Genomic DNA, 20,722 nt, shown 5'->3' on the forward strand with positions numbered 1-20,722 from the left:
TCTTGTCTATGCTAATACATTTTGTTTCCTTCATTTGGTTTGGCTCATGGCTGACAGAGACACTCATTTTCGGGTTTGGACTTACTTGTCTAATTGTCTAGAACTTGGAAACACTTTTTTTGAATGAAGATAGAACACTACAAAGTAAACTTAGTAAACCATGTAATTGTTTACACGTGTGTACGTTTAATAATATTTCTTACATTGTTACGATGGAGTTTTCTGCTCTCTGTTACTGCATGTGATTCCCCCAATGAGCTGAATGGCAGCTGGTAGTGTGTTTTAATATGACACAGCCTTCAATACACTCCTTCTCTCACCTGTGTTCAATTTAAGCACCCTGTTATTGGCTCATACATCTTTGATGATAACCTACTAAGTTTTAATTGATTTATCTTGTGCGCACCATAGCAAGGACATCCTCTTGTCCTCTTGATGATTGAGCTTTGTTTCTGAGCTAAGGCGAACTGCACACCTGGATAAATAACTGGATTGTTATTCTGTGGTGACCCTCAGGGATCAATTACGGGACCGCTATTGTATGCCATTAGGATGCATTATGAGAGCAAACCTGGCCATCAGAGAGGAACTGTTACTCTTATGCTGGTGTTAGTTATCCACCCTGCAACTGTGCACACTTGCTGGTCTTGAGTGGCCCAAAGTCAATGCTTGTTTTCCATGGGCCAGGTACTCCTCTCTGTGTCATGTTGTGTTTCTCTTCATACTATCCATACAGTCCAAATGCATTGCTCTGTTCTATAGTCTTATCAATACCATGATTTTGTGTATCTATTTTTTGCTGGCTCATCTCATTTATGTTGGTAGCGTTTTAGAGCAATCATGAGGCTGAGCAAATGGAATCCGGCTTGCTGGTCACAGAGATAAGCCGAACCTAATATAATCATCCCTGTTTCCCGTAGGGAGTTTACTGTATACTGTCACGTAGCGCAAGGCCAATCAGCAATATCTCCCCCACATCTGCTCTGCACTCCAGTAACACAGCTCATTAACCCAAGCCAATTCATGATCAGAGAAAGAGTAACTTGTTCATATTGTTTACACTCTGTGTTCAGCCAGTTCTCCCCTTGGCCTTGAAATATTAACGTGGATTCTAGGAAGGAAGGTGACCTCTGTGGAATGTGGAAAAAGATTCTCGTCTCAGACGTTGCCCCCTCATTTTTACTATCAAATTATATTTTGTACTCAGGTCACCTCCAGTGTTATACCTTGTTCATCGTTCCACTTTGCATTTCTCACAGAGAAGCCAACCAAAAGCAAAGGGGTGAGGGTTGACAGACTACTCAGACTCCACAGTAGACGTTATTCTTGCAAAGGTAGAGAGAGGAAGGAGAGATAAGAACAGTCTAACGTTGAGAAGCTGATATAGCTCTGTGGATGAGAATGTTGTGGATATCATTGCCAATCAGTTGTGTTGTGACAAGGTAGGGGTTGCTATACAGAAGATAATTCTATTTGGTAAAAGACCAAGTCCTTATTATGGCAAGAACAGCTCAAATAAACAAAGAGAAACAACAGTCCATCACTACTTTAAGACATGAAGGTCAGTCAATGCAGAACATTTACAAGAACATTTACAAGTGCAGTCACAAAAAACATCAAGCGCTATGATGAAACTGGCTCTCATGAAGACCGCCACAGGCAAGGAAGACCCAGAGTTACCAGCCTCAGATTGCAGCCCAAATAAATGCTTCACAGAGTTCAAGTAACAGACACATCTCAACATCAACTGTTCAGAGGAGACTGAGTGAATCAGGCCTTCATGGTCAAATTTCTGCAAAGAAACCACTACTAAAGAACACCAATAATAAGAAGAGACTTGCTTGAGCCAAGAAACACGAGCAATGGACATTAGACCGGTCGAAATCTGTCCTTTGACGAGTCCAAATTAGAGATTTTTGGATCCAACCACCGTGTCTTTGTGAGATGTAGAGTAGGTTAATGGATGATCTCCGCATGTGTGGTTCCCACTGTGAATCATGGAGGAGGAGGTGTGATGGTGTGGGGGTGCTTTGCTGGTGACACTGTCTGTGATTTATTTAGAATTGAAGGCACACTTAACCAGCATGGCTACCACAGCATTCTGCAGCAATACGCCATCCCATCTGGTTTGCACTTAGTGGGACTATCATTTGTTTTACAACAGGACAATGACCCAACACACCTCCAGGCTGTGTAAGGGCTATTTGACCAAGAAGGATGATGGAGTGCTGCATCAGATGACCTGGCCTCCACAATCACCTGACCTAAACCCAATTAAGATGGTTTGGGATGAGTTGGACTGCAGAGTGAAGGAAAAGCAGCCAACAAGTGCTCAGCATATGTGGGAACTCCTTCAAGACTGTTGGGAAAAGTATTCCAGGTGAATCTGGTTGAGAGAATGCCAAGAGTGTGCAAAGCTGTCATCAAGGCAAAGGGTGGAGACTTTGAAGAATCTCAAATCTTAAATAGATTTTGATTTGTTTAACACTTTTTGGTTACTACATGATTCCATAGGTGTTATTTCATAGTTTTGATGATTTCACTATTATTCTACAATGTAGAAAATAATAAAAATAAAGAAAACCCTTTGAATGAGTAGATGTGTCCAAACGTTTGACTGGTAGAGTATATCCATTTTCTGTCAGCTGATACGTTTTGACACATAATTCATTTTGCACTAAATATGGACCCATAGTTCTGAGACAATTCAGTAAAACTTTTAAGTTTACCACATTTAGGTCATGGAAACAACATGCCTTATAATTTATAAAGGGAAAGGATGTAGTAAATTATTCACCAGATCGTTCTATTGTTTTTGCTCGATGGAGAATAAAACTAGACTTCCACTATGAAGCCAGAGAATTATCTCTGTGGCTCACTAGAAATTTCTGTCATGAAGTAGAAAATCCATCATTGTTTGTTTTTTTGTTTTTATCTTTTTCAAAACAGACTTCAGGAGTTGTCTTTTGATTGCTGCTCTCTGTGTGTTTTTATCTGAGAAGGGTAGAATTTTCTAGCTTCACCGTGACGTCCTCATGTTTGACCTACTGTGCTCTGTCAGCAGATGGTATGTCCCTTCAGATAAATAAACCATTCTCCATGTCAACCCCTCCACCCCCTGCCCAAATACCCATACAGACTCAGAGTATGCTACGTTAACACCAACCCACTCAGCAGGATCAGGGCCAAGACTCTCCAGTCTGAGAGAACCCTTGGCAGTGAGAGTCAAGAGATGTGAGTGCATCTTTAGGGTTGAGAGCTTATTCAAATGAAAGATGAACAGTAGGCCATCTGGCTTTGTTATTGTTTTCTGTCTCTTGCTACTCGGTATTCTAATTGTGAGGACTGGCCATGTTTATCAAATGATCAAATCATCAGATCTGCTGTGCAAGAACAGGGAGATTCAAGATTGATGTCGAAATTGGACGTCTATCCATGTCCTGAGGATGTCTGGGAAATACCTTCAAAGGGGCAACAGTGAGCGCTATTACCATCAAGTAGACCTGGGTTTTCCTCTGGCATTGTGGATGGGTGTAATCCCATGACTCTGGATCAGAAGGTTATGTGTTCAATCCCAGCTGTGGACACTTTTTAGTCTATCCCAATCCTTAACCCTTACCTTAACCTCTTGGAATGAGTGCCTAAATGGAATGTTTTAAACCTGTCCCAAACCTTAATTCCTTACTTTAACCATTCGGAATGCAGGCCTAAACTTAAAAAATAGGGATGGAGTTAGACACCAAGGCATTCCTGAATAGACTAGGCCTCAGGGATGGGAAAGAGGTCATCCACATGGTTGGATGAGCAGAACGTCTCTGTGCTGGGCTCGCCTTTAAAGTCACGACTCAACCAACTGAGTCCTGGTGGAGCGCAGGGACACAACACAGTATAGCTAGCGCTGACAGCATAGGGGCTGGGAAAAGAGCCCGGGCCTGGGACCTGCACTCCAAACAGGAGCACACGAGTGAGAATGAGCTGAATCACTACAGCACTAACAGTTCATATGGCTTAATATAACTTGCGTCAGAGTAAATAAAAACCATAGCAGTCAGATTTGAGGTTTGAGGCCTCAAGGGCATTGTCTTGTCTTGTCACAAAAGCTCTGAGATCATTTCTCCCCAGAGCACACAGCAAAATCAATGGTGTATATTTAACTTGGGAAGTGTCAAATACTTCAGAAAGTATTCACACCCCTTGACTTTTTCCACATTCTGTTGAATTACAGAGATTTCCTGTCACTGGCCTACACACAATACCCCATAATGTCAAAGTGGAATTATGTTTTCAAAACCTTTACAAATTCATTTAAAATGAAAACCTGAAATGTTTTGAGCCAATAAGTATTCAACCCCTTTGTTATGGCAAGCTTAAATGAGTTCATGAACTCACTCTGTGTGCAATAATAGTGTAACCCCACACATACACACTTAGTAAAAAAGTGCTAAGTAAACCAAACCATCCTTCGGTTTGTTCCCCTAGGGGAATCCTTTGCAGAGGGTTCTATCTAGGACTCTTTGTAGGGTTCTTCAAATAACCTCTTGTATGTGGTTCTACCTAGAACCCTCTATGAAGGGTCATACCAATAACCTTCTTATAATTTGAAGGTTCTTCCTAGAACCATGTATGAACCATCTGAAAACCCTTTTAACTTTGGAGTGTTCTTCCTGGAATTTTTATTCACCAACAACCTACACTCAGAATGACTTCCAAAGTGATTAAAATGTATAAGAAGACTAACACAACCTAAACTGGAACAACCATTTCTGTAATGGGTGCAATAAATCTGATCGGATTAGTTTAGAAAAATGATATTTATCTATGTGAAGCACAAGTTTAACCAATGTACATGCAAAAACACATATATTTAAAAACAATCCTACAAAATCTAGTTGCCAGTAGAGAATGCTGGGAAATATAATAATGATGGGGGTGGTTTTGATGGGACTGTTTTACTCTCCAAAGTGTAAAACAATAACTCTGGTTATTAACACCAACACTGGGGGTTATTATGTCATTTTGCCCCTGTGCAAGCCAGTTATCCCACTGATCCCCGGGTGCCGATGATATGGATGTCGATTGAGGCAGCCCCCGCACCTCTCTGAATTCAGAGGGGTTGGATTAAATGCGGAAGACACATTTCAGTTGAATGTATTCAGTTGTACAACAGACTAGGTATCCCCCTTTCCCTTTATTTTACACTACTGAGTGTTGATTTCACTCTTACAGAGTGAATTTAACTCCTGAATCAACACTAGAAATGTTACCCACAGAAATCAAAACTGGCCAATTTGGTTTGCAGGAATCACTTCGGGTTTAATTATTATCTCTTCTCCTGGGTGTTAGCAGAGTCTTTACAATACTTCCTACAGAGAAACAATGAGTAAAGATCTGTTGCTATCCAATGTGTTAACTGGCCATGAAATGGAATGTACTCCACAATTATTTATTTAACCTTTATTTAAGCAGGAAGTCATGCTGAGACCACGGTCTCTGCCGCAGATGTGCCCTGCATGAACACATAAAAAAACAATTCACTATACATATCTATACACATCAATTACACAAGACATGAAAAGAAAACACAAAACATGAAAAGCGAAACAGTCATATGAAACAAACACATTCTTCAGTAAAAAGGCTCTCTGACATCTGCCTTAATTGTCATAGAGGCACCAACGCCACCAACACCAACTAAAGACTAGCCACAGATGGATCCTTTATTAAAGTGAAAAATAAACCTCTGAGTGAATATAAACTCATCAAAAAAGAAAAGTCCTCTCACTGTCAACTGCGTTTATTTTAACGTGTAAATATTTCTATGAACATAACAAGATTCAACAACTGAGACATAAACTGAACAAGTTCCACAGACATGTGACTAACAGAAATGGAATAATGTGTCCCTGAACAAAGGGGGGGGGGGTCAAAAGTAACAGTCAGTATCTGGTGTGGCCACCAACTGCATTAAGTACTGCAGTGCATCTCCCCATGGACTGCACCAGATTTGCCAGTTCTTGCTGTGAGATGTTACCCGACTCTTCCACCAAGGCACCTGCAAGGTCCCAAACATTTCTAGGGGGAACGGCCCTCACCCTCCAATCCAACAGATCCCAGACATGCTCAATGGGATTGAGATCCGGGCTCTTCGCTGGCCATGGCAGAACACTGACATTTCTGTCTTTCAGGAAATCATGCACAGAACGAACAGTATGGCTGGTGGCATTGTCATGCTGGACGGTCATGTCAAGATGAGCCTGCAGGAAGGGTACCACATGAGGGAGGAGGATGTCTTCACTGTAGCGCACAGCGTTGAGATTGCCGTGCAATGACAACAAGCTCAGTCCAATGATACTGTGACACACTGCCCCAGACCATGACGGACCTTCCAGCTCCAAATCGATCCTGCTCCAGAGTACAGGCCTCGGTGTAACGTTCCTTCCTTTGACCATAAACATGAATCCGACCATCACCGCTGGTGAGACAAAACCAGAACAGAGCACTGTTTTCCAGTCCTGTCTGGTCCAGCGATTGTGGGTTTGCGCCCATAGGCGATGTTGTTGCCGGTGTTGTCTGGTGAGGACCTGCCTTACAACAGTCCTAAAAGCCCTCAGTCCAGCCTCTCTCAGCCTACTGCAGACAGTCTGAGCACTGATGGAGGGATTGTGCGTTCCTGGTGTATCTCGGGCAGTTGTTGTTGCCATCCTGTACCTTTACAATGAAGATCTGTGAAGTTATTTGGATTTTTACGAATTATCTTTGAAAGATAGGGTCCTGAAAGGGGACCTTTCTTTTTTTTGCTGAGTTTAGAATGCGATATCCCCACTCTATATAGCATGTCCTTTCGCTACACCCGCAATAACATCTGCTAAATATGTGTATGTGACCAATAAAATGAGATTTGAGTTAATGAACAACCCTGTGTACAGTGCAGCGAGAGAAAGGTGAGGTAGACTGTCTGAGTTTGTCAGAGGGTCACAAGAGTTTTTGCTAGAGGAATGGTAATGGCTCGAGTTCAGTTAGGATTCAGTGGATGCACGCAAGCCTAGGGCTGTTGCGGTGACCATATAACCGCCACACCGGCGATCACGAGACATGAAGGTAGTCAAATTTCACGTGACCATTTAGTCACGATAATTACTTTCTCCCAACTCTGATGCTGATGGTCATTCGTAGCCTGAATGTAATCGAAAATCTAATCGAAGCCTTCATGAGAGCTCATGAGCTCATGTTGCACAACATTTCTATAGGCTATGCAATTGGGCGAGAAAACAGAGTGATGGCCTCTATTAAAAAGAGGGGAGTCCCATCAGCCTACTATATTTATTTCTCAACTTTCCTAATATTAGCAAATTGATTATCTTTACAACAGGAGTATAGCCTACCTGAAAATGATCTACAGGAAAATCTTCCTCCATTTGCTATTTAGGTGCATAGAGGACATGTATTTTTTCCCGCTGCCCCTGTTTCTAGACAGGTGCATGATAATGGTCCATTCTAAATCCAAACAAATATTATTTAGTGTATGCAAAGACAAGATTAAATCAAGAATAAGTCTGATGGGTGACAATATAAGCCGATCACTTGTGAATTATATTATCACTTGTGAACGATGCACAGCATAAGGCAAGAAACAAAACCTTTTTTTGTGACTTCTTTTAATCATAGCCGCACGCCTCATGTTGACTTGCCCATACGCCTATATCTTTTGAAAAGGTTTGTAACACAACTAAAGTTGGCCAAATAACTTCTTAAAATGAAGCACATTAATCCGCTTTACAAGGGGTGTAGAGCCTAACTGGCATACATACGCAGCAGGTGAGTTTCGAGTTTGGGGAAGATCTTTTTAACCATAAAAATGCACATTTATAATAAAAGCATTACATGTGTAATCACATTTGCGGTCACTTTTGATCATGGTGTTTTCCCCCTAATGGAACATTCATACTTATAGCCTACTGCCATGTGCGTATTGCTGCGCTTATAATGTGAAGAAATAGCCTAATAGTTTATCAACATTTAAAGCTAAACGTTCTGATCTGTTGCGTCAGCCACATTGCATACAAAAGTTTTTTTTAATGTATTACTTTGGGATCTATCGCATCCCACAACTGTCCCAGACTATGTTTGGAATATTTATTCCTCACACAGAACAGAATAGTTCAACTTTTGTACTATGGGGAATGGTAGATTGACATAGACTAGTGCTTTTGTTGTTCGTTAGGCCTACTCATCTTGTTGGCTGACGAAAAGTAAATGTGGACAGTTCTTCCAATATCTTCAATATGCACCTCGGAATTGGATAAGGAAGCTCGCAGTTGTGTCCCCGATGTGCCTATCTTCACTTGTAGCCTGTGAAAAATACCTGATCACTCACGTGATGGAGAACCATGTGCGTGAGAGGTGCTTCAGAGAGCGGAGCACTCAGGGAGAAGAGCACAACGCAGCACTCCGGGCCAAGGGTACAATGGCCACCGGCTGCAAAAGGCATGGATTTTTTTTTAGGGTGCATTACGGCCACACAAAGGGGATGCCGTCGTGAAATTTGAGGCATTGTCAAGCGCTTGTCCAATTGTGAGTGAGAGACTGATAAAGTGTGAACAGACTGCGCAAAAAAATAGAAAGCAGAGCTCATGACTTTCAAGCGACTTTTTTCAAATCATCATTAGAGTCGCATCATGCACCCTTACAATGTATTCAAAATCAAAACATATAGCCCAACATTTGTAGAACAACTCACATTACCTCAATAACTCTAAATTAAGCATATAGCAGTACCTATTTATTTTTTAACCGCTCAGCACAGAATAGTCGGATGTGCACACTCCTTCAAATCATTTGGTAGAAAATGTCATTTCTATTTTATTCAGCTTTGTTCAATTGTATTCTTCATACTATAAAATAATGCCACGGAATTCTAAGCAAACCTTGTCTACTAAATGAGCTAGCATAGCCCACAGCCATTTGGCATAGCCAGATCAGGACCTGACGTAAGGGACAAATGCTAAATGTGTTTATGTTAATTAACGGTCAATTACCGTGAGACCGACAGTTATTTGCTTGACAATCACCGGCTGACGGAATTTTGTGACAGCCACGGCCCTATGCAAGACCACACACACACAAACGCACGCACACACAGGCTGCATAGAGATAATAGTCCGATGCAGATTCAACTCTAACCTGTGTGTTTCCTGTTCCTCCTACAGGTGCGGGGGAGTCGGGGAAGAGCACCATTGTCAAGCAGATGAAGTGAGTTACAGATATCTTTAATCAGCAGTTTCTCTAACTGATCAGGGCACATCATGAACTCCCTTAATATTAATAGATGAGGCACTCTATCCTCCTTTGGTTTCATCGGTCCGAGTCAGCCAGTCCTCCTCACTCCTTGTGGGATTGGTCTACAGTACTACTGATACATTGCTGATTCAGTCCTGGCAGACAGTCAGGCATGTTGAACATAGGCATATTCATTTGTTTTTAAGGTAGATACATGGAGGGCAAATCCACTTGTCTTCCTGGCTGTGGTTTTTGGGCTGGCTTCCTCTCATCTTCCTGCCCATAATTGTCTTTGGCTACTGAAAGCATGAGTCTCAGTGCACCGAATGTTCCAGCTAGAGGTCGACCGAGTATGATTTTTCAACGCCGATACCGATTATTGGAGGACTAAAAAAGGCTGATACCGATTAAATCAGCCGATTTTTATATATATACAGTGGGGAGAACAAGTATTTGATACACTACCGATTTTGCAGGTTTTCCTCCTTACAAAGCATGTAGAGGTCTGTAATTTTTGTCATAGGTACACTTCAACTGTGAGAGACGGAATCTAAAACAAAAATTCAGAAAATCACATTGTATGATTTTTAAGTCATTAATTTGCATTTTATTGCATGACATAAGTATTTGATCACCTACCAACCAGTAAGAATTCCGACTGTCACAGACCTGTTAGTTTTGTATATATATATTTGACAATATAATGACAGTTACAACAATACTGAATGAACACTTATTTTAACTTAATATAATACATGAATAAAATCTATTTAGTCTCAAATAAATATGTTCAATTTGGTTTAAATAATGCAAAAACAGTGTTGGAGAAGAAAGTAAAAGTGCAATATGTGTCATGTAAAAAAGCTAACGTTTAAGTTCCTTGATCAGAACATAAGAACAAATGAAAACTGGTGGTTCAATATTCCCAGTTAAGACGTTTTAGGTTGTAGTTATTATAGGAATTATTATGAGATGGCATCGACCATCTCTCTATACCATTTGTATTTCATTTCCTTTGACTATTGGATGTTCTTATAGGCACTGTAGTATTGCCAGCCTAATCTCGGGAGTTGATAGGCTTGAAGTCATAGACAGCGTTGTGCTTCAAGCATTGCTAAGAGCTGCTGGCAAACGCAGGAAAGTGCTGTTTGAATTCATGCTTACGAGTCTGCTGCTACCTACCACCGCTCAGTCAGACTGCTCTATCAAGTATCAAATCATAGACTTAATTATAACATAATACGCACAGAAATACGAGCCTTAGGTCATTAATATGGTCAAATCAGGAAACTATAATTTCGAAAACAAAACGTTTATTCTTTCAGTGAAATACGGAACCATTTCGTATTTTATCTAACGGGTGGCAACCCTAAGTCTAAATATTGCTGTTACATTGCACAACCTTCAAAATTCTGGCAAATTAATTACGGTCTTTGTTAGGAAGAACTGGTCTTCACGCAGTTCGCAACGAGCCAGGCGGCCCAAACTGTTGCATATACCCTGACTCTGCTTGCACTGAACGCAAGAGAAGTGACACAATTTCCATAGTTAATATTGCCTGCTAACATTCATTTATTTTAACTAAATATGGAGGTTTAAAAATATATACTTCTGTGTATTGATTTTAAGAAAGGCGTTGATGTTTATGGTTAGGTACATTTGTGCAGCGAATGCGCTTTTGTTAAATTATCACCCGTTTGGCGAAGTTGAAGTAGGCTGTGATTCAATTATAAATCCCCAGGCACCGCATTAATTATATGCAACGCAGGACAAGCTAGTTAACCTAGAAATATCATCAACCATGTGTAGTTAACTCGTGATTATGTGAAGGTTGATTGTTTTTTGTAAGATAAGTTTAATGCTAGCTTGCAACTTACCTTGGCTCCTTGCAGCCACAAGGTCCTTTTGACGCTGCACTCGCATAACAGGTGGTCAGCCTGCCACGCAGTCTCCTCGTGGATTGCAATGTAATCGGCCATAATCAGCGTCCAAAAAGGCAGATTACCGATTTGTTATCAAAACTTGAAATCAGCCCTAATTCCCATACCGATTAATCGGTCGACCTCTAGTTCTAGCCCTGTGGTTACTGTAATGACTGATCAAACCGACACTCAATTACAGGGACACGTTCACCAATGACGTATACAAAACATGTGTATGTCTATGTCTGACACACACACACACACACACACACACACAAATGGTTTAATTTTTCACATTCCTGTGTGCTAGCCAGGCGATTAATCTATTTTTCATGAGTGTAGAGTAGAGTACAGACTGTAGCTCTAAGCACAGTTTATTACTGTAACACGGCCACATAGGGAAATCAGTACCTGGGAGACAGACATACACTCATAACACACAAGCCGTCTCAGCTCTTTAAGCATTAGCTCCGTCTCTTACCACAGAGATCATGTGTCAACATAAAAGGAGGCCAGGGAGACCAGTATAATGCAGTAAAAATGGTTGCTTTATCCAACACCTTCAGATAGAATTACAACATTTCATAGGTAACTAACTGGGTTAAATCCCTGTACTTTTCCTATGAGGTGATATATTGCGTTGGGATTCATGTGCGGTTGTCCTGGTGCTCCTGTGCTCTCTCTGCACTGCCTCCTGCATTCTGATGAAGTCTGGACGCTAGCATCACACACACACACACACACACACACACACACACACACACACACACACACACACACACACACACACACACACACACACACACACACACACACACACACACACACACACACACACACACACACACAGCGTTCCCTTGTGCATGACAAGCTGAGAAGTGGATCAGATACCAACACACAGGGGAGACAAGATGTATTACACACAGAGGAGATTTGCACAGGACTGCAGAGTAACAGAGCTAATATGCTACTAAACATTACGGTCATTGACTGAATATCCAAACTCTTAGCAACTAAACGTAGCACCTTGCACTCCAAAAAATGCTTGTTTAAAAACTACCCAGCACTGGGTGAATATTGGACAGAACACACATTGGGCTATTTTGACCCAGCCAGTTGGGTCACTTAGTTGTCCCCACTGGGACAGATTAGAAGACTGGAGGCGTGGCTTAGTAGGGATGTGGCTTTCAGATAATTATTTTTGGCCACTGGTGATAGTAAATGTAATCTGTTCAGGGTATTATTAACCTCATGTATAGGAATTAGATTTACTCTCACAGGTGGCCAAAAATAACTACCTGAAAGAGACCCCCATACTATTTTTTTAAAATCAGCTACTGCATCAACCCAGCATGAAAGTGGATACAAATCCAACTGATGGTTAAATTAACATGTTTGGTGTTGTAAAGCCTCTCTTCTATCTCCTCCTCAGACGAAGAGGTAGAACAAGGATCAGACCAAAATGCAGCGTGATGATGATTCATGATATATTTTAATGAAGGAAAACCTATACATACAGAAACCACAAAACTAACGAAATGAAATAATGAAAACCGAAACAGCCTATCTGGTGAAATACAAAACACTAAGACAGGAACAATCACCCAAAAACACACAGTGAAACCCAGGCTACCTAAATATGGTTCCCAATCAGAGACAACGAGAATCACCTGACTCTGATTGAGAACCTCAGGCAGCCATAGACTATGCTAGACACCCCTACTCAGCCACAATCCCAATACCTACTAAAACCCCCAATACCACAACACAACACAAAATAACCCCATGTCACATCCTGGCCTGACCAAATAAATATATAAACACAAAATACAGAGACCAGGGCGTGACAGGTGTGGCCTATTGGGGGCGTGGCTTTCAGATAGTTATTTTTGTCCACCCATGAGAGTAAATGCCATTCCTGTTCATCAAGTTTGTACACTGCAAATTTCAGTTCTGTCAATATTTTTGCCTATTAGATATTTTTATGGAAAATGTATAACGTTATTATTTAAATATAAGAAAGTGGTGACTATCCTTAGTCATGTTACATTTGATACCTGCTCTCCGAGGCATGCTTCAAAATCGTTAAGCACTTTACGTCGAAGCAGTGTGCCGACAGTGTGTATCACTTCATCAGAAGCACGTGACTAATGACATCCAAAGCTTTGTTTTGTCCACCAACCACCTGTATTGGTTTTGATGGAAGACAAAAGGTTACCCTGCGCACATTCAATGGCGTCTGTGACGTCATCTATAATAATTTTGCTGTTCAAAGGGACAGAGTGGAATTTAATGGGGGATAGGGGTGATCCAAATTATTAATTTTTTCTCTCTGGGGAGGGTTGTGTGTTTTTATTTATTGGGCACCGGGGACGGAAGTACGTTTTACCCTGGTTTACGTTCTCTATTTGCAGGTTTTCTCAAGGCTGTAATCACTGCCAAAGGTTCTTCAACAGAGTACTGAGTAAAGGGTCTGAATACTTATGTAAATGTGATATTTCAGTTTCTTATTTTTAATACATTTGCTCAAATCTGTACAAACCTGTTTTTGCTTTATTATGGGATATTGTGTGTAGATTTATGAGGGGGAGAAAAACTATTTATCCATTTTAGAATAAGGCTGTAACGTAACAAAATGTGGAAAAATTCAAGGGAACTGAATACTTTCAGAATGCAGACTGAACAAAAATATAAACGCAACGTGCAACAATTTCATTGATTTTACTGAGTTGAAGTTCATAATGAGGAAATCAGAAATGAGCAAATCAGACATTTAGGCCCTAATAATATTGATTTCACATGACTGGGAATACAGATATGCAATACAGATATGCATCTGTTGGTCACAGATACATACAAAAAAAATGGGCCTCACAATGGGCCTCAGGATCTCGTCACTGTATTTTTTTTGTATTCAAATTGACATAGATTAAATGCAATTGTGTCTGTAGCTTTTGCCTGCCCATACCATATCGCCACTGCCACCATGGGGCACTCTCTTCACAATGTTGTCATCAGCAAACCGCTCACCCAGATGATACCATACACGTGGTCTTTGGCCAGCTGAACGTACTGCTAAATTCTCTAAAACAACGTTTGAGGTGGTTTAGGGTAGGGAAATTAACAGTTCTGTAGCAACAGCTTTGGTAGACATTCCTGCAGTCAGCATGCCAATTGCACACTCCTTCAAAACTTGAGACATCTGTGGCATTGTGTTGTGTGACAAAACTGCACAGTTTAGAGTGGCTTTTTATGTCCCCAGCACAAGGTGCGCCTGTTTAATTATCATGCTGTTTTATTAGCTTCTTGATATGCCACACTTGTCAGGTGGATCTTGGCTAAGGAGTGTTGCTCCCTAACAGGGATGTTGTGAGCAATTCAAGTCGTAAGTTTACATACACCTTAGCCTAAGACATTTAAACTCAGTTTTTCACAATTCCTGACATTTAATCCTAGTAAATATTCCCTGTTTTAGGTCAGATAGGATCACCACTTTATTTTAAGAATGTGAAATGTCAGAATAATAGAAGAGAGAATGATTTATTTCAGCTTTTATTTATTTCATCACATTCCCAGTGGGTCAGAAGTTTACATACACTCAATTAATATTTGGTAGCATTGCCTTTAAATGATTTAACTTGGGTCAAACGTTTCGGGTAGCCTTCCACAAGCTTCTGACAATAAGTTGGGTGAATTTTGGCTCATTCCTCCTGTCAGAGATGGTGTAACTGAGTCAGGTTTGTAGGCCTCCTTGCTCGCACACACTTTTTCCGTTCTGCACACAATTTTTCTATGGGATTGAGGTCAGGGTTTTGTGATGGCCACTCCACTACCTTGACTTTGTTGTCCTTAAGTCATTTTGCCACAACTTTGGAAGTATGTGTCACAGCCTGACCATAGTTTGCTTTGTATGTTTCTATGTTTTGTTTGGTCAGGGTGTGATCTGAGTGGGCATTCTATGTTGTGTGTCTAGTTTGTCTGTTTCTGTGTTTGGCCTGATATGGTTCTCAATCAGAGGCAGGTGTTAGTCATTGTCTCTGATTGGGAACCATATTTAGGTAGCCTGTTTGGTGTTGGGGTTTGTGGGTGATTGTTCCTGTCTTTGTTTGTTACACCAGATAGGGCTGTTTTCGTTGTTTTTTTTGTGTTTTTTTTCACGGTTTCTTGTTTTTTTTGTATATTGTTCTATTTTCATCTTTATTAAAGATGTATCACAATAACCACGCTGCGTTTTGGTCCGCCTCTCCTTCAACAGAAGAATCCCGTTACAGTATGCTTGGGGTCATTGTCCATTTGTAAGACCCATTTGCGACCAAGCTTTAACTTCCTGACTGATATCTTGATATGTTGCTTCAATATATCCACATAATTTTGCTTCCTCATGAAGCCATCTATTTTGTGAAGTGCACCAGTCCCTCCTGCAACAAAGCACCCCCACAACATGATGCTGCCACCCCCGGGCTTCACGGTTAGGATGGTGTTCTTCGGCTTGCAAGTATCCCCTTTTCTCCTCCAAACATAATGATGGTCATTATTTTATTTTTGTTTCATCAGACCAGATGACATTTCTCCAATGTGCAATTTCCCCATGTGCAGTTGCAAACCGTAGTCTGGCTTTTTTTTATGGGGTTTTGGAGCAGTGGCTTCTTCCTTGCTGAGCAGCCTTTCAGGTTATGTCAATATAGGACTCGTTTTACTGTGGATATAGATACTTTTGTACCTGATTCCTCCAGCATCTTTACAAGGTCCATTTCTGTTGTTCTGGGATTGATTTGCACTTTCCACACCAAAGTACATTCATCTCTAGGAGACAGAATCTGTCTCCTTCCTGAGCGTTATGACGGCTGCGTGGTCCCATGGTGTTTATACTTGCGTACCATTGTTTGTACTGGTGAATGTGGTACCTTCAGGTGTTTTGAAATTGCTCCCAAGGATTAACCAGACTTGTGGAGGTCTACAATTTTTTTTCTGAGGTCTTGGCTGATTTCTTTTGATTTTTCCATGATGTCAAGCAAAGAGGCACAGAGTTTGAAGGTAGGCCTACATCCACAGGTACACCTTCAATTGACTCAAATTATGTCAATTAGCCTCTCTGGGATATGTGGGACGGTAGTGTCCCACTTGGCCAAAAGCCAGAGCGCCAAATTCAAATAAATTCCTATAAAAATCTAACATGTAAGATACCAAATTAAAGCTACACGTGTTGTGAATCCAGCCAACATGTCAGATTTCAAAAAGGCTTTTCGGCGAAAGCAAACGATGCAATTATCTGAGAATAGCACCACCATAAACACACAAAATGCAGAAATAACAATCTAAATCATGCCTTACCTTTGACGAGCTTCTTCTGTTGGCACTCCAAAATGTCCCATAAACATCACAAATGATCCTTTTGTTCGATTAATCCCATCCATATATATCCAAAATGTCCATTTATTTGGCACGTTTGATCCAGAAAAACACCGGTTCCAACTTGCGCAACATGACGACAAAATATCTCAAAAGTTACCTGTAAACTTTGCCAAAACATTTCAAACTACTTTTGTAATACAACTTTAGGTATTTTTAAAGTAAATAATCGATAAAATTGAAGACGGGATGATCTGTGTTCATAACAGGAAGAAAACAAACTCAAGCATGCTTTCTGGTCATGCGCCTCTATCAAACAGTACACATGAAGTGACCCTCGTTCAAGATGGCCTTACTTCTTCATTACACAAAGGAATAACCTCAACCAATTTCTAAAGACTGGTGACATCCAGTGGAAGCGGTAGGAACTGCAAGCAAGTCCCTTAGAAATCTGGATTCCCAATGAAACCCCATTGAAAAGAGGGTGACATCAAAAAAAATGAAATCTGAATGGTTTGTCCTTTGGGTTTCGCCTGCTATATACGTTCTATTATACTCACAGACATGAGTCAAACAGTTTTAGAAACTTCAGAGTGTTTTCTAATCAAATCTACCAATAATATGCATATCTTATCTTTTGGGGATGAGTTGCAGGCAGTTGAATTTGGGCAAAATTCCAAATGCTGCACCCTATCCTAGAGAAGTTTGCCTATCAGAAGCTTCTAAAGCCATGACATGACATCATTTTCTGGAATTGTCCAAGCTGTTTAAAGGCACAGTCAACTTAATGTATGTAAACGTCTGACCCATAGGAATTGTGATACAGTGAATTTTAAGTGAAATAATCTGTCTGTAAACAACCGTTTGAAAAATTACTTGTGTCATGCACAAAGTAGATGTCCTAACCAACTTGCCAAAACTATAGTTTGTTAAAACAAGAAATTTGTGGAGTGGTTGAAAAACAAGTTTTAATGACTCCAACCTAAGTGTATGTAAACTTCCGACTTCAAGTGATATGTAAAAAAAAAAAAAAACTGACAAAACCATCAGTAGGCCTAGAGTTGAAAATGCGATGCGAAAACTTGTATTTTTATTCGGTTCATGGGAATCAAGGTGGAATAAGCAGGATATCCGGAATCCTCCAACCAGCATTTTTGTCTATTATTGTGGTGTTGAACATGATAATGAAGTGCCTAAGTCAGTATGCTTTGTTAATTGGTTATGTGGTGCATTGGCAGAGAAACCTGTTGGTGGAAAATGTGTTGCATATATTCTATATAATTTTAAATATGGCATGAAAATGTAGAATATCAGATTTCCCACTAGCTGGTCGTAGTCGTCATTGGTCGTAGTGTCAGCGAACCATCAAACTTCTGGCCCGTAGCCCTGCGTGGGATCGACTGTGCCACAAAAGCATACTGAAGTGACAAAGTCGATATCAGCATTTATAAACACAGGGTTGCTAAAGTTATTATTATTTGTCCTCTGTAACATTATTTTGAGTTAATTCTATTAGGGGGGGAGGGTGTTAAATACGTTTTACAGTACAAGAGGAGGGTCATGGTAAAGTATTGTTAATGTTGAGGGGAGGTGCATTATAAAAAAATGTTTATGACACCTTGAGATGGACCGGCTACAAAAGCATCAGTGCTCATCCTTAACATATGTTGACGACACCACAGAACAAATGAACCCGGAATGGTATTTACTCTCAAGGCAAAAAAAAATATGCATTTTTAGCCACGCCACCTACTAAGCCATGCCTCCAGTCTTCTGATCTGACCCGGTGGATCATAGCGCAACAAACCATGCAGCATCAACAACCCAACCTGGCTTTTTTTTAAAAGAAAACAACCCAAGTAAGTGATCTAACAGGCTGCGTCAAAATAACCCACCGTGTGTTCTGTCCAATATTTACCCAAATTGGGTTACTTTAACCCAGCGCACTACCTTATAATGGCTTGCCTACTTACAAATCACGGGATATTCAAACATGAACGTTCCTCTAAGCACCTAAAGAGTTGTCAATACGCCACACTGTCAGCACCACTGATGTCATTGTCATCGTAACACGTTACCCCCCAACACTGTTTCTGACTTGTGTGACATCAGAAGAATGCTCAGGTTTGTTTTCCTTCCCGATCAGGATCATCCATGAGGATGGCTACTCAGAAGATGAGTGTAAGCAGTACATAGCTGTGGTCTACAGCAACACCATCCAGTCCATCATGGCTATCATCAAGGCTATGGGCAACCTCAAGATCGACTACACAGAAGCCGCCAGAGAGGTAAGACACACACACACACATTTGGGCATGTTTTTTAGGCTCCTCTGTTTCTGCAGTCAGATATTTAGAGAAGAGGTCCAGCTTTGCATCTACACATCCACTAGAGCTCTTGGGTTACCATGTCCTGGGCCTTAACGACAAGGTTAGTCACTATCATCCATAATCCCATGCCAATAAGTGCTTAATTTGAAGAAAAAAAATAAAGAAAATAAAATTAAACCAAATGCAGCTAGTTTGCAGTCTTTACAGCTTCAGTTTGAATTGATTATTTTAGCTGTGTTGTTGGCTAGTTCCTCAGCAACAACATTGTCCTGACAAGAGAGCACATTTTCTATGCCAGGCATCTATGCCGTGCATTATTAGCTCAATGTTAAGGATGTATCGAAAAAAATGTCACAAGAAAACATCTTAAACAAACGCAAACGCAGCTTCTTTACTGTTATTCAGGCTGCACTGTTTGACGTGCCTGAAAGGTTAGCCGTAGTTGGCTAGCTACAGTAGCAAGCAAGGAATAAGAAGGTTGCCATCCAGTATGGCAATTGAACATTTAGAACGAACGTCCATAGATACAGAACAAAAAAAGTTAGCGACTGTTTGTGTCGGGACTATATCATGTGGAAGGATGAAATACTATGAATAAATTACGCAAATATGTTATTCAAATATGTTATGCAAATATATTATGCAAATATGTCAATCATTATTTGAAAACGTTGCTAACCAGTTGTATAAAAGTGATAATGCCGTCAAAGCCGGTGATTGGAGGATATATTGGCACGGTTTTTCGGCCCTTGGCTTTGCTTAGGTAAAGTTGCTCTTTTCAATTGTGATATCAACATATTCAAAGGTACAGTACCAGTCAAAAGTTTGAACACACCTACTCATTCATTCATTCTCAATTTTACTACATTGTTGAATAATAATACAAAACTATGAAATAACACACATGGAATCACCAAGAAAGTGCTAAACAAATCAACATTTATTTTATATTTGAGATTCTTGAAAGTAGCCAGCCTATGACAGCTAAGCAAAGAGAAATGACAGTCCATTATTACTTTAAGACATGAATGTCAGTAAATCCGGAAGCTTTCAAGAACTTCTTCAAGTGGAGTCGCAAAAATCATCAAGAGCTATGATGAAACTGTCTCTCATGAGGTCCATCAAAGGACAGTCAGACCCAGAGTTACCTCTGCTGCAGAGGATAACTTCATTAGAGTTAACTGCACCTCAGATTGCAGCCCAAATAAGTAACAGACACATCTCAACATCAACTGTTCAGAGGAGACTCCGTGAATCAGGCCTTCATGGTCAAATTGCTGCAAAGAAACCACTACTAAAAGACACCAACAATAAGAAGAGACTTGCTTGGGCCAAGAAACATGAACAATGGATGTTAGACTGGTGGAAATGTGTCCTTTGGTCTGATGAGTCCAAATGTGAGATTTTTGGTTCAAACCGCCGTGTCTTTGTGAGACGCAGAGTAGGTGAATGGATGATCTCAGCATGTGTGGTTCCCACCGTGAAGCATGGAGGAGGAGGTGTGATGGTGTGGGGGTGCTTTTCTGGTGATGCTGTCTGTAATTTATTTAGAATTCAATGCACATTCAACCAACATGGCTACCACAGCATTCTGCAGCGATGGTCATCTCATCTGGTTTGCACTTAGTGGGACTATCATTTGTTTTTCAACAGAACAATGACCCAACACACCTCCACATTGTGTAAGGGCTATTTGACCAAGAAGGAGAGTGATGGAGTGCTGGATCAGATAACCTGGCCTCCACAATCACCCGACCTCAACCTAATTGAGATGGTTTAGGATGAGTTGGACCGCAGAGTGAAGGAAAAGCAGCCAACAAGTGCTCAGCATATGTGGGAACTCCT

General features: G+C 40.7%; 1 protein-coding gene across 1 annotated transcript in view; it reads left to right on the top strand.

Annotated features, from left to right (window-relative positions):
• Positions 1–20,722, top strand: part of LOC112254234 (guanine nucleotide-binding protein G(i) subunit alpha-2) — a 158,352-nt gene that overhangs the window by 106,980 nt on the left and 30,650 nt on the right. Inside the window, exons 2-3 of the mRNA XM_042324226.1 lie at positions 9,207–9,249; positions 18,694–18,835. Of these exons, the coding sequence (XP_042180160.1) occupies positions 9,207–9,249; positions 18,694–18,835 (185 nt within the window). The remainder of the gene's footprint in view (positions 1–9,206; positions 9,250–18,693; positions 18,836–20,722) is intronic.

Source organism: Oncorhynchus tshawytscha, linkage group LG07 (genome assembly GCF_018296145.1).
Source record: "Oncorhynchus tshawytscha isolate Ot180627B linkage group LG07, Otsh_v2.0, whole genome shotgun sequence".
Taxonomy (NCBI): domain Eukaryota; kingdom Metazoa; phylum Chordata; class Actinopteri; order Salmoniformes; family Salmonidae; genus Oncorhynchus; species Oncorhynchus tshawytscha.